General features: G+C 46.8%; 1 protein-coding gene across 2 annotated transcripts in view; it reads right to left on the bottom strand.

Moving 5' to 3' along the window:
- The window catches only part of LOC105463950 (syntaxin binding protein 1), an 81,264-nt gene extending 66,660 nt beyond the window's left edge, over positions 1 to 14,604 (bottom strand). Inside the window, exon 1 of one of the 2 annotated variants that reach the window (XM_011711438.2) lies at positions 14,430 to 14,604. In XM_011711438.2, coding sequence (XP_011709740.1) covers positions 14,430 to 14,466 — 37 coding nt within the window. In that variant the 5' untranslated portion in view covers positions 14,467 to 14,604. The remainder of the gene's footprint in view (positions 1 to 14,429) is intronic. The other variant, XM_011711439.2, reaches the window with a different exon arrangement.
- Between the last annotated feature and the right edge of the window lie 724 nt (positions 14,605 to 15,328).

Genomic DNA, 15,328 nt, shown 5'->3' with positions numbered 1-15,328 from the left:
GCACATTCAATGCGCTCTTTTTGGATAGTAGGTGGTGGGCGCCTGTAATCCCAGCTACTCAGAAGGCTGAGGCAGGAAAATCACTTGAACCCCAGAGGTGGAGGTTACAGTGAGCTGAGATCGCTTCACTGCACTACAGCCTGGGTGACAGAGCGAGACTCTATCTCAAAATAAATAAATAAAACAAAGTGAAAGAGATGGGTGGATGTTGAAAAGAAAAAAGTTTAAAGATCAAGGCGGGTGCTGTGGCGCATGCCTATAATCCCAGCACTTTGAGAGGCGGAGGCGGGCATGCTGCTTGAGCTTGGAAGTTCAAGACCATCCTGGGTGAAATGGTGAAACCCCAACTCTACAAAAAATATAAAAATTAAAAAAAAAAATCAACCAGGCATGGTGATGCATGCCTGTAGTCCCAACTACTTGGGAGGCTGAGGTTGGAGGATGGCTTGAGCCTGGGAGGTTGAGGCTGCAGTGAGCCAAGGTTATGCTACTGTACTCCAGCCTGAGTGACAGAGTGAGACTCCACATCAAAAAAAAAAAAAAAAAAAAAAAAGGTCAGGCATGGTGGCTCTCATGCCTGTGATCTCAGCACTTTGGGAGGCCGAGGTGGGCGGATTGCTCGAGCCCAAGAGTCCAAAATTAGCCTGGGCAAAATGTATTTTCTCTACAGGAAATACAAAAATCAGCCAGGTGTGGTTGCACACACCTGTAGTCCCAGCTAGAATCACTTGAGCCCAGGAGATCAAAGCTGCAGTGAGCTGTGATTTTGCCACTGCACTCCAGCCTGGGAGATAGAGCCAGACCTTATCTCCCACCAACACCCCCCACCCCCCAAAAAAAGAAAAGAAAAGAAAAAAGACATGGAAAAAGGTAAGTAAACCTCATACCTGCTGAAAGGAAAACAGTCTCAGTCACCTCACTCTAACTTTAGCTCTTGCAATAAGCCTCACAGAGAAGCAACTAATTGAGGCAATTAAAGAGGATCATACTAGGGATTCCCAAAGCACTTCCTGTATAGGCAAGCACAGGACTAGGGCTCAAGATTTATGGCTGTTACATTGCCAGTGATAACTATAAAATTTGGCCTGATCACTCCACTAAAGATATTTCATTAGCTGTCAAGCACCTGTTTGTCTCAGAGATGCTGTGTGCCAAAAAAGCCAGGGGGAAAAGCTTTCACTGCACGTTCAGTAAGCCCTTTTTGGATACTAGAGGCAGATATGTGCTCTCTTACATTTGATGATGATACCTGAGTCCCAAACCACCTCTTAGGGAAATTTTGCCCCAATTTAAACTACTTGTCACCGGTTATAAGAGTGACATCCACAAAGTAAATGGCAATAGCCAGGCACAGTGGCACACAAATATAGTCCCAGCTACTCAGGGGGCTTGAGCCCAGAAGGCCAAGGTTGCAGTGAACTATGGATCATGCCACTGTACTCCAGCCTGGGTGACAGACTGAGACCTTGTCTCTAAAATAATAAAATCCAATAATCTTGCCATTTCTTTTTTTCCTAATTTGTTATTTTTAATATTAGATATTAAAAATTATGAAGCAGGGCTGGGCACAGTGGCTCACACCTATAATCCTAGCACTTTGGGAAGTGGAGGCGGGTGGATCACTTGATGTTAGGAGTTCGAGACTAGCCTGACCGACACGGTGAAACCCCGTCTCTACTAAAAATACAAAAATTAGCCGGGCATGGTGGTGCATGCCTGTAACCCCAGCTACTCAGGAAGCTGAGGCAGGAGAATCGCTTGAACCCAGCTACTTGGGAGGCTGAAGCAGGAGAATCACTTGAACCCAGAAGGTGGAGTTGCAGTAAGCTGAGATCACGCCACTGCACTCTGGCCTGGGCGACAGAAAGAGACTTCGTCTGAAAAATAAATAAACAAAAATAAAAACAAAAACTATGGAGCAGGGGAAAAAATCTATGGGATTCAACCAAAGCTGTATTCAGATGAAAATTCATATCCTCAGATGCTTTTAGTAGAAAACAAAACAAAATTAATAAATTATTCCAGCATTTTATTCAAGAAATTAGAATAACTACACACAATATAGAAGAAACTGATTTTGACGGGGCATGGTGGCTAATGTCTGTAATCCCAGCACTCTGGGAGGCCAAGGAGGGCAGATCATGAGGTCAGGAGATTGAGACCATCCTGGCTAACATGGTGAAACCCCGTCTCTACTAAAAATACAAAAAATTAGCTGGGTGTGGTGGCGGGCGCCTGTAGTCCCAGCTACTCAGGAGGCTGAGGCAGAATTGCTCGAACATGGGAGGCAGAGACTGCAGTGAGCCAAGATCATGCCACTGCACTCCAGCCTGGGCGACAGAACAAGACTGTCTCAAAAAAAATAAAATACATGTATCCTTTAACTCTTTTAACACCATTCAGTTATTTATTAAGGTACTTTCTGCATTCTGCATTTGGTTATAGGTCTTTTTTTGTTTTTTATTTTTATTTTTTTGAGACAAAGTCTCGTTCTGTTGCCCAGGCTGGAATGCAGTGGTGCCATCTCAGCTCACTGCAACCTCTGCCTCCTGGGTTCAAGCAATTCCCATGTCTCAGCCACAGGAGTAGCTGGGATTACAGGCATGTGCCACCACGCCCTGCTAATTTTTGTATTTTTAGTAGAGATGGGGTTTCACCATGTTGGTCAGGCTGGTCTTGAACTCCTGACCTCAAGTGATCCACTCGCCTTGGCCTTCCAAAGTGCTGGGATTACAAGCGTGAGCCACCATGCCTGGCCTGTTATAGTTATTTGTTAAAAGGTTTTTTTTTTTTGGTTTTGTGTGTGTGTGTGTGTGTGTGTGTGTGTGTGACACAGAGTCTTGCTCTTGTCACCCAGGCTGTACAGTGGTACATCCTAGGCTCACTGCAACCTCCACCTCCCAGGCTCAAGCAATTCTCCCACCTCAGCCTCCCGAGTAGCTGGGACCGCTGGTGTGCACCACCACGCCTGGCTAATTTTTTTTTTTTTTTTTTTTTTTTGCAAAGACGGGGTTTTGCCATGTTGCCCAGGCTGGTTCCAAACTCCTGGACTCAAACAGTCTGCCCACCTTGGCCTCCCAAAGTGCTGGGATTACAGGCGTGAGCTACCATACCTGGTCAAAAGTTTTGCTTCCTTGTTAAATTATAAGTCATAAGTTCCTTGAAGGCAGGGATTATGTCTGGTTCCTTTTGCCATTCCTCATGGTGCCTAGACTAGTTTATTACAGATGGCAGGCAGGCAACAAATAGCTGTGGAATTAAATTGCACACGTATAACATCTTCTCAGGTCCCAGACCGTTACAGGTCTTTCCCAAATTTCTCAACATTATGTGTTTTTGAACCCAAAGCTGATATCCTGGTGGTACACACCAGCTTGGCTGATACTAAAATAGTGAAAGTCTTCCATACTTGTTGGTATGTAGTCGCTGCCTTAAGCCCCTCATCTCCCTGCTGCGGGGTTCTTTTTCCTGGGACCCACTGGATATTCCCATAACTCAGCAGCCAAGAAAGCAATGCTGGCACAACCCAAGTCACCAAGGTTTTACTCCTGTGTAACAGCAACATCTGTTTGGACGAGTATTTTGTATTTTAAAATCACTTTTGCTTTTAGTTTTTGTTTGTTTGTTTGTTTTTGTTTTTGCTTTTTTTTGAGACAGAGTCTTGCTCTGTCACCCAGGCTGGACTGCAGTGCTGCAGTCTTGACTCCATGCAACATCCACCTCCCGGGTTCAAGTGATTCTCTACCTAAGCCTCCTGAGTAGCTGGGGCTACAGGCACGCACCACCACACCCAGCTAATTTTTGTATTTTTAGTAGAGACAGGGTTTCACCATGTTGGCCAGGATGGTCTCGATCTCCCAACCTCAGATGATCCACCTGTCTCAGCCTCCCAAAGTGCTGGGATTACAGGTGTGAGCCACTGCACTCAGTCAGTCTCACCTTTGCTTTTATACCTATTCTACCTTCCTATATAGTTCCTAGGAAAATTGGTTTTTTTTTTCTTCCAAAACCACATCTAGGATATTTTCCTAAGATAACAGGCCAGGCATGGTGTCTCACACCTGTAATCCCAGCACTTCGGGAGGCTGAGGCAGGAGGATCCCTTGAGCCCAGGAGTTTGAACTAGTCTGGGCAACACAGCAAGACCCCATCTCTTAAAAAAATACAAAAATTAGCTAGGTGTGATGGTGTGCGCCTATAGTCCCAGCTGCTTGAGAGGCTGAAATGGGAGGATCACCTGAGCCCAGGAGGTCGAGGCTGCAGTGAACCATGATTTTGCCACTGTACTCCAGTCTAGGTGAAAGAGTGAGACTCTGTATCGGGAAAAAAAAAAAAAAAAATTCCTAGTAAATCTGTTATCAGATAGTGATGATTTTTTTTTCCCCTAAACTGTCTCACAGTTGCATGGAGAAACTGTGACATGGACAGGTCACCCACAGAATTGTATTTAACTTTGAAGTAAAACAAATGCTCATATTTAAGCACCCTCCTCCCTGGAGACCCAGGCTGTGCAATTAAATATTGAAGTTCTCTTTCTCAATGTAAATGTTTTAAACTGACCCTCTTTTAAAAGGACTTCCTTGATGATGTACATTTAAGCGATACTCCAGGGAAAGTTCAGGACAAAGGTGTCAACTGGGCTAATAGCTTACCTTTCAAGTTAGCTTGCTCTCTTTTTTAAAAACATCTAAAAACTTACTATTCAGATGTAATTCACATACGCTTTGCCATTTTATGTAACTTACTTTTTTGAGACAGGGTCTTGCTCTGTCATTCAGGATGGAGTGCAGTGGCATGATCTTGGCTCCCTGTAGCTGGTCAGAATACTTTCATCACCCAACAAGAAGCCCCGTACCTATTAGCGATCACTACCCATTCTGCCCTCCCCCAGCCCCTGGCAACCACTAATCTACCTTCTGTCTGTGGGTTTGCCAACTCTGAATACTTCATATAAATGGGACCCATTCTGCCCTCCCCCAGCCCCTGGCAACCACTAACCTACCTTCTGTCTCTGGGTTTGCCAACTCTGAACACTTCATATAAATGGGAGCATCCAGTACGTGGCCTTTGTACCTGGCTTCTTTCACTTAGCGTCATGTTTTCTTTCCTTTTTTTTTTTGAGATGGAGTTTTGCTCTTGTCACCCAGGCTGGAGTGCAATCGCACAACCTTGGCTCAATGCAACCTCCAACTCCCGGGTTCAAGCGATTCTCCTGCCTCAGCCTCCCGGGTAACTGGGATTACAGGCATGCACCACCGCACCCGGCTAATATTTTGTATTTTTAGTAGAGATGGGGTTTCTCCATGTTGGTCAGGCTGGTCTCGAACTCCTGACCTCAGGTGATTTGCCTGCCTCAGTCTCCCAAAGTGCTGGGATTACAGGCATGGGCCACCGTGCCTGGCCCTCTATGTGTAATTTTTGAGGCACTGCCAAACTAGTTAACATTTTTTTTACTTTTATTTTTAGATGGAGTTTCTCTCTTGTCACCCAGGATGGAGTGCAATGGTACGATCTCGGCTCACTGCCATCTCCCCATCCTGGGTTGAAGCAATTCTCCTGCCTCAACCTCCCGAGTAGCTGGGATTACAGGTGTGTGCCACTACGGCCAGCTAATTTTTGTATTATTAGTAGAGTCACCATGTCGGCCAGGTTGGTCTTGAACTCCTGACCTAAGGTGATCCACCTGCCTCGGCCTCCCAAAGTGTTGGGATTACAGACATGAGCCACTGCGCCCAGCCTAACGTTACCACTTTAAAAAACAAAAAACAAAAAAACGGGGTCTCACTCCGTCTCCCAGGCTAGAGTGCAATAGGGCGATCTTGGCTCACTGCAGCCTTGACTTCCTGGGCTCAAGCAATCCTCCTGAGTAGCTGGGACTACAGATGGGGGACGCTATGCCTGGCTAATTTTTTTTTTTTTTTTTTTGAGACAAGAGTCTCATTCTGTTGCCCAGGCTGGAGTGCAGTGGTACTATCTCGGTTCACTGCAACCTCTGCCTCCTGGGTTCAAGCAATCCTCCTGCCTCAGCCTCCCAAGTAGCTGGGATTACAGATGTGTGCCACCACACCCCGCTAATTTTTGTATTATTAGTAGAGACGGGGTTTCACCACATCAGCTAGGCTGGTCTCGAACTCCTGACCTCAGGTGATCCACCCACCACGGCCTCCCAAAGTGCTGGGATTACAGGCATGAGCCACCGCGCCTGGCAGGCTAATTTCTAAATTTTTTGTATAGACGAGGTCTCACTATTTTGCCCAGGCTGGTTTTGAACTCCTGGGCTCAAGTGAACCTCCCGCCTTGGCCTCCCAAAATGCTGGAATTATAGGCGTGAGCCTGGCCTAAGTTATCTCTTTTTACAAGTCAAATTTCTCTAGTACTTAAGGTCAAGCAGGATTTGCAGTACATTAAATCATTAGTAGAGGGAAAGTGCAAGTTTCAGTGTCTTGTTGGCAGAGCTGTGACTTACCCAGTGTCACCCATGAGTCAGGGGCAGAACTCGGAACAGAATCCAGAGGACCTGACTGCCACTTAGATCCTGTACATTTTTGGAAAAATTTAGGGAAAAAAACATTTTCAAGTATCAAAAATCAAGGAACAGAGGTTAAGAATACAGGCTTTATGTAATCTTAGCACTTTGGGAGGGTGAAGTGGGAGGGTCACTTGAGCTCAGGAGTTCGAGACAAGCCTGGGCAACATAGTGAGTCCTCATTCCTACTAAAAATTTTTTAAAAAATTAGCCAGGTGCGGTGGCTCATGACTGTAATCCCAGCACTTTTGGAGGCCAAGACAGGTGGATCACGAGGTCAAGAGATCGAGACCAGCCTGGCCAACATGGTGAAACCCTGTCTCTACTAAATATACAAAAAATTAGCTGGGTGTGGTGGCACACGCCTGTAGTCCCATTTACTCAGGAGGCTGAGGCAGGGGGATCACTTGAACCCGGGAGGCGGAGGTTGCCAAGATCGCACCACGCACTCTAGCCTGGTGACAGAGCAATATTCCATCTTAAAAAAAAAAAAAAAATTTGTTTTTAATTAACTAAGCATGATGGTGCGTGCCTGTAGTCCCAGCTACTTGGGATGCTGAGACAAGAGGATCGCTTGAGCCCAGGAGGTTGAAGTTGCAGTGAGCTATGATTGCACCACTGTGCTCCAGCCTGGGCGACAGAGACCTATCTCTGGAAAAAAAAAAAAAAAAAGTACAGGCTCTGCAGCCTGTGAACCAGAACACAAATGTGAGAAGACAGGTGTCAAGGTTAAGACTGATGCTCCAGCCAAACCACCAGGGTCCAAATCCTGCATCTGCCTCTTCTCATCTGTGGGACTTAGAGCACATTCTTCACCTCTGACTTCAATGTTCTCATCCACAAAGTGCAAGAAATACACCTCCCTCACAGGGTAACTATAGACATTCAATGAGTTAGCATACACAAAGCACTTAGTTTGGTATTTGGCACTTGTTGATGCGAAATAAATGCTACTTATTAAAACATTATAACAGGGCTGGAGTGGTGGCTCACGTCTGTAATTCCAGCACCTTGGGAGGCCAAGGTGGGTGGATCATTTGATGTCAGGAGGTCAAGACTAGCCTCGCCAACATGGCGAAACCCCCTCTAAAATATATATATATACATATATATATATACACAAAAATTAGCCAGGCATGGTGGTACACACCTGTAATCCCAGCTACTCAGCAGGCAGAGGCAGGAAAATCACTTGAACCCGGGAGGCAGAGGTTGTTGCAGTGAGCCGAGATGGCGCCACTGCACTCCAGCCTGGGAGACAGAGCGATACTCTGTCTCAAAATAAATAAATGCATACATACAAACATTATAACAACAAACTGATAACCCTGGGGAATCATCCTAAACTCTCTAGCCTCCGTTTTCTCAGAGTAGAAGAAGACTAATGAGTGTAACTCATGGGATCATTGGGAGGATTAAATGACAACATACGATGTGCCTAGGACAGTGTCTGGCACCTAATAAGTGATCAATAGATTTAGTTTTTATTACAGTTTTTATTCTAAGCAAAGCAGTAATTTTTAGATTTAGATTCAAAGTTCAGACCAATTGATCATAATCTATAACCTGATAAATACTGAAGCCACTTCATAAGAGAGACTGAATTGACTTGGAAAGTGCAACTTTCAAAGATTTCTTTGCCCGTGTATTTATTTGGGGGGGGGGGCTGGGGATTAGTGAGGGACATTGAGGAAAGAGGAATATCTGTCTTTCATAGGCTGGGTCTGACACCTCTGATCTCTCCTGCTTTCCACTTACAATTTGGCCCTAAAAGAGCTAGGTGGATGATGACTGAACTCACTTCTTGGGCTGCTGAGTACGGTGAGAGGATAGGAGGAGCCGCAGTCCTTAGACAAAGGCCCCTTCTACTCACTTCATCCCCTGGCAGAGAAAAGCAGGGGCAAGGGAACCTTAGAATTCAATCATCGGGGAAAATGTTGGAGGGGTGGCTATAGAGGGGATGATGAGAAAATGTGTTTCTTGACCCGTGATTCAGAATTTTTATGACTAGCTTTGGCTAGTTACATTATTAGAAAGTACATGGTCTGAAGCAGAGAGTTTCTGCTTGCCTGGAACATTAGGATGTCCCCCTTGTTCTAATACTAACCCATAATGAACCCAAATGGACAGGAACGTTTATAGCTATTTTTGTCAGCTGCAATTCTTCAGTCCCAGAGTCTGGGCCTTTTGTGTGTCTCCCTGGTGCTCCAGGATTGATGGCCTTCCTCCTACCCACCCTTCTAGTGGGTTACAAGGGGCATCGAGGGGCAAAGTGGACTGGTCTAATGAAGAGCTCAGCCTTTTGGAGCCAGAGAAGCCTGAGTTTGAATTCCAGCCTTACCACTTGTGTGCACTGTTATGTGACTTTATCTGTACCTCAATTTCCTCATCTCTAAAATGGGGATAGTTTATATCTACTTAGGACTTTTTTTTTTTTTTTTTTTTTTGAGACGGAGTCTCGCTCTGTCGCCCAGGCTGGAGTGCAGTGGCCGGATCTCAGCTGACTGCAAGCTCCGCCTCCTGGGTTTACACAATTCTCCTGCCTCAGCCTTCCGAGTAGCTGGGACTACAGGCGCCCGCCACCTCGCCAGGCTAGCTTTTTGTATTTTTTTAGTAGATACGGGGTTTCATCTGTTAGCCAGGATGGTCTCGAGCTCCTGACCTCGTGATCCGCCCATCTCGGCCTCCCAAAGTGCTGGGATTACAGGCTTGAGCCACCGCACCCGGCCAACTTAGGACATTTAGCATTAAGAATAGTATATTTGGCCGGGCGCGGTGGCTCACGCCTGTAATCCCAGCACTTTGGGAGGCCGAGGCAGGCAGACTGACTGAGCTCAGGAGTTCAAGACCAGTCTGGGCAACAAGATGAAACCCCGCCCCTACTAAAATACAAAAAATTAGCCGAGAGTGGCAGTGTGCGCCTATAGTCACAGCTACTCATGAGGCTGAGGCAGGAGAATTGTTTGAACCCGGTAGGCGGAGGTTGCAACAAGCCAAGATCGCACCACTGTACTCCAGCCTGGGCAACAGAGTGAGACTCTGTCTCACAAAAAAAAAAAAAAAAAAAAGGAATAGTATACTTAAGTGACTAGGACAGTGCCTGGCACATCATAGGTTCTCAGTAGGTAGTCATTCTTGTCATGACTAGAGCCTGGCACAAGCTGGGGAACTTGGTGGTACTGAGCCAGAACCAGAGATGCATTCTCTGCTTTCCTGTTAATAAAAAATATTTTTAAAACCTTTAATTTTTACATTATAAAACTAGAACACACTATAAATTTTAGAGAAGAAAATCAAATAATACAGAAGTGTGTAAAGTGAAGGCATCTGGTTGCTGGTCTTGCTCTCCTCCCCGCTTTCCTACTGTGTCCTAGCCCAGTTCTGAAGCTCGTTTTCATTCTGGGGTAAGAGAGCCCCCAGGATGGCCTCCAGTGGTCCCTGGTTCCTGGTATTCATGCGCTTGTATAGTCCCCTCCCACCTTGTGCCAGGGTTGGTCTGTGTGGATAGGGTATGGTAAAAGTGATGATGGCCCTTCTAAATTAGGTTATAGCAACTGCGGTCTCCAGGTCTCCATCTCTTTTGGGTGGCTGGCTCTGGAGGAAGCCAGCTGGCCATGCTGTGAGCTGCCCCAGGCGAAGCCCCTGTGGCAAATAACTGAGGTATCCGGCCAACAGCCTGCTGGATAACTGAGGCCTGCCAACAACAGGAGTGCCATTGGAGGTGGATTCTTCAGTGCTGGTCTGGTCTTGAGATAGCTACAGCCCATTGATTTAACCTCCGGAGGGGCCCTGAGCCACAACCTCCCAGCCAGGTTGCTCTCCTCCCAGATCCTGACCCTCAGGGATGTCTGAGACAATAAATGACCATTGTTTTAAGCTGCTAAGTTTTGGTATAATTTGTTATGCAGCAATAGATAACTAACTGATGTCTTTTGTCTATTTTTATTTAGTTTTTTTTTTTTTTTTTTTAACATTTAAGAAAGCTCTTTACAGATAGATAGATAAATAGATATTGGTCCTTTGTTATATGCTGTAGATGCTTTTCAAGCTTATTGGTCTTTTATATTGCTTTTTGGTGTTTTTACTGAATAGAAGTGTAGTCATATCTGTCAGTCTTTTCCTTAATGTTTTCTAATAATGTTTAGAAAGCTACTGCACAATAATATAAGGAAACGTACATCTGTTATGGTCTACTACCTTTATCATTTTATTTATTTAATCCCTATGGGACTTATTTTTGTGAACATGTGAAATATAGAAGTAAATTTATTTTCCCCACCAAAATGTAGCCAACTGCCTGAATATCATATGTTGAGTTTTCTTTCCTTTGCTCACTGACTTAAAATGCCACCTTTGCCATATACGGGATTCTCGTCCCGACCTACTCTAGACTTCTTGTTCTATGTCATTGATCTTTTCATTTTCCCCCTTCATTTGGAAGTGCTACAATGTTTTGGTAACCGTAGCTTCACAGTATGTTTTGAATCTGGTAGGTGAAAATTCCCATTTTCTTTTTTTTCAAAAATTTCTTAGCTTCTCTTAGCTTAGCTTTTACCATTCCAGATGAATGTTAGGACTTCTGTAGGAATTTTATTAAATGTATAGGTTAATTTAGCAACAACTGATTTTTTTAATATTCTTCCATAAAGCAACATAGCATTCTTCTCCATTTATGAAGGTCTTGCTAATTTCCTATCAGACTTATTGCTAGAGTTTGTTGTGACAGCACTGTGCTAGATACTAGTTCTTGCCCCCAGCGAACTTATGGTCTTACAATTAGTACAAATCATTTATTAATTTCAATTGTGATAGGAATTACAAATGAATGGTCCAGAAAACGGTGAGTACAGGGAGGCCTGATGGGATTGGGGAGGTGAGAGGTTTCTCTACAGGGACATTTAAACTACTCCTTTTACTTCTGGATTACTAAGAGTTTTTGCTTTGTTTTTAAAAGCAGATTAACTTGTTTTTCAGTTGCTACTGAAAAGATTATATAGTTTTAAAATTTTCATTTCTTAATGTCATTCTAAGATTGAACTATTGTGTTTCTGAAACAAGCTCTACTTGATCGTCAATTTTTTTTTTTATTGTATAATAGGTTCCTTTTTTTTTTTTTGACACAGAGTTTGGCTCTTGTAGCCCAGACTGGAGTGCAGTGGCGCAATCTCAGCTCACTGCAACCTCTGCCTCCCGGTTCAAGCAATTCTCCTGCCTCAGCCTCTTTTAGAGAAAAGGGCAAGTCTAGAAACCCCATCCAAAATTAGAAGCCAGAATTAACCTGCATCACTGACAAAGGATTTCAACTTTTTTTTCCCCAAAATTTATACCTAATTGTTATAGGAATAGAACTCTATTAACATAATCCCCAATTATTTTCTTTTTTCTTTTTTTTTTTTTTGAGATGGAGTCTTGCTCTGTCACCATGCTGGCATACAATGGCACGATCTCGACTCACTGCAACCTCTGCCTCCCAGGTTCAAGCGAGGGTTCAGCCTCCTGAGTAGCTGGAATTACAGGCACCTGCCACCACACCCAGTTAATTTTTTATTTTTAGTAGAGACAGGGTTTCACTGTGTTGGTCAGGCTGGTCTCGAACTCCTGACCTCAGGTGACCTGCACACCTCAGGCTCCCAAAGTCCTGAGATCCAGGCATGAGCCACTGCGCCTAGCCATATTCACCAATTTCATGTAAAATTGCTTTGTTATCTTTGTGTACAATGGGTTTGCTTTATTTTGGAAAGTAAATTCTGACCATGCTGCATATTAATTTTTTTTTACCTTTATGCTTGCTTCTAATTAAAGGTGGGGGAGGGGAATTATGGAGCCACTTGCATAAACAAGGGTTCCGGCAAAATGATGCAAAAACTTGATTTCTATAACACTTGGGGATTTTATCTTCAATGTGTAGCGTTCAAATATACCATTTTATTTTACGTTTATATTTACAGAGATGGGGTCTCACTATGTTACCCAGGCTGATCTTGAATTCCTGGGCTTAAGCAATCCTCTCATTTCAGCCTCCCAAAGTACAAATATAACATTTTAAAGAATACAACCTGTAAGATTCTATTCCATATTTCACTACCCTTTAAAAGGATATTGGAAAGAAAATATATATACAGAATAATTAAGTTATTTTTTACTAATGTTACAAGGAAATGCCCACCAAGTTTTACAAAATTAACACTGATTGTGTCAAGTCACTTAACTGCTCCAAGTCTCCATTTCTTACTCATGGGTAAAAGGAGATGTTGACATTAGAGGATCCCTATGGGTCCTCGTAGCCCTAAACACCTGAGAACAAGTATCAGAATCTGTACTGCATGGGTACAACGCAGGTGTTATGATGAGCACCTTTAAAAATTTCGTTTTATTTGGGGCTCAGTTTTTATAACAATTTTCTTCTGATGTAATAGGTGAGGTAAGGTTTTACAACGAGATTTCTCAGTAGGAGTATTTTCTATATATCAATGAAAAGAATGGGGAGGGGAGATAAAACAGCTATGGTGCTCAACAAGAACACTACATGGCCAAAAGCATTCCACAGACAGCGAGCGCTATGATAGGAGAGAATCATTGGAAAGGAAACTAAATTTCCACCATTTTATTCTTTTTCCTTTCTTATCCTCTCCTACAGAGAAAAGCCCAGTTTTAATCTTCACTTAATCCCCAAAGAGACAGCAAAAGCCACAGCAATCCTTACACATTTTTTTGCTATAAAGAAATGGACAAATTATTGACAAGGGACTGTTTTTCCACACATATCACCAATCTGATTTACTACTGAGGACGCCGTTTTGTAAATGTCACCCACCATCAGCCCTCGCTCCGCTGCGGCCACCATTCGCCGCCACCCATTTTAAAAAATCCATTCATGTGGTGCCTTTCATCCAAACCCATAAACAACCATTTCCTCCCTGCCACCGTGGTCTGAGCTCCTGAAACGTTCGGCTACTGCAGGGCCGAGCCCCGCAAGCAGGGAGATTGCAGACTGCGGCGCTGGGCGGCGGACACCGAAGCTCTCCTCATCTCCCGAGTGGTTTCAGGGTTTCAGGACCCTGATAAGTCCCCACCCTGGAAGCCAAGCCCCGGGAAGGGGAGGAGTGAGGTGGCCCCGGCCCAGCAGAGCTCTCAGCCTCCGGAAAACAGGCGTCTCCTCCCCAGGCCGGGGACGGCCCAGTCTCCCAGGTGGGTCCCGCAGGCAGGGACCGCGGCGCGGCCCGGGGCGGGGGAGGAGGACGCAGGCCGGGATCTCGCCCGTCACGACTCACCCAGGAGGGTGGGGAGGAGGAGGGACTGCAGGAAACGGGAGCGGAGTCTGGGCGCTCAGGGAATAAAGACGAGGAAGGGGAGAGGGGACTGAGGGGAAGGTAACGGGGGTGAAGATGGGGGTGCGGGGCAGGATGACGGGCTGCAGGGGGTAGAGGCGAGATGAAGGAGAGGGACGCGTGTTGGGGGTGACAGAGGGGGAAGGGGGTGGGATGGGGAGAGGCGGGATGGAGAGAGGTGGGGTTAGGTAGGGTAGGGGTGGGGGAAGGGGGAAGGATGGGGCGAGGGTAGAGAAATGAGGGTGAAGGGAAGAGCGGGAGGGAGGGATGGAGGGGAAGGAGGATGCAGGGAAAAGGGAAGACAGGGACGGCGAGGAAGGAGGATGGGAAGGGAGGAGGGCGGGCTGCAGGGGGAGGGTTTGGGTGAAATGTGAAGTGAGGGAGGGGAGAGCGGGGGAAGCCTTCCTCTAGCGCGGGCGGCGCCTGAATAACGGGACCCCGCGGGCCAGGAGCCTCGGGTCGGGGGCGCAGGGCGGGCAGCCCGCTTGGAGGCCTGGGCGCTGCGGGCAGGGGCCGCGCGGGGCTCCTCGAGAGCCGCAGTCCCCGCCTGCTGGAAGGACCCCGGCTCCACTTACTCTCTCCAACCACAGCTTTGAGGCCAATGGGGGCCATGGCGCTGCGCGAGTCTCCCGGCTCCGATCTCCTCCTCCCGCGACGCCTGCGGACCCCGCCGCCTCCTCAGGTGGGCGCGCTGGGCCGGTCGCAGCTCTCCACCCCGCAGCCGCGCTAGGGACCGACTGACGCGCGGACTGGGCGCGGGGGCGCGGCGCGAGCCAGAGCGAGGCTGCCCGGCCGCCGGCGCGCGCGGGGGCGGGGCAAGCCGGGGGCGGGGCCTCGCTCCGGCCGTCGGCGTCACCCACTCGCCTCCGCCAATCGCACTGCGGCCCGGGGACTCAGCCCCGCCCCCCGAGATGCGGCTGGGCGCGAGGCGGCGGCTGGCTGGTGCGGAGCCGCGCCCTCCCCCTCACCTCACGCGCCGCGCGCGCTCGGGGCGCGGGGTACCCAGGCCTCCTCTTTCCCCTCCTTGCTGCGATCCCTGGCCACAGGCTACCGACGCGCTCCATCTGCCTGAAACCCCGCTCGGGTCCTGTCTTTCCTCTTTCTTGGAGCTTCCGTTTTTTCCCTGCCCACGGAAAGAGCTTGGAGGCGAGATCTCTTACTAGCAGCGCCCACTCCCAGCCGCAGCGAAGCCAGGATTAATCCACCCACAATACCTCCCTCTCGCTGGGCACCTGCATCCGTGCATCCACCAACACTGAGTTCTTGTGTCAAACTCCGTGCCAAGCACCTCACGGGCATCATCTCATCAAATCCTCCAATCATTGGGCATTGCTTTTTGTTTTGTTTTGTTTATATTCCTCTTAGCTCATACCTATGGGCATTATTTTTAATCTCCATTTTCCGATGTAAAAACCAAGGCGCCGAGATACTGGAAATAGCACGAGACTTACCTTCAGGCAGCATCCGATAGCTA

The sequence above is a fragment of the Macaca nemestrina genome, chromosome 14 (assembly GCF_043159975.1).
Source record: "Macaca nemestrina isolate mMacNem1 chromosome 14, mMacNem.hap1, whole genome shotgun sequence".
In the NCBI taxonomy this organism is placed as follows: domain Eukaryota; kingdom Metazoa; phylum Chordata; class Mammalia; order Primates; family Cercopithecidae; genus Macaca; species Macaca nemestrina.
Note: the sequence above shows the minus strand (reverse complement) of the source record. Positions and strands in the feature narration are given on the sequence as shown.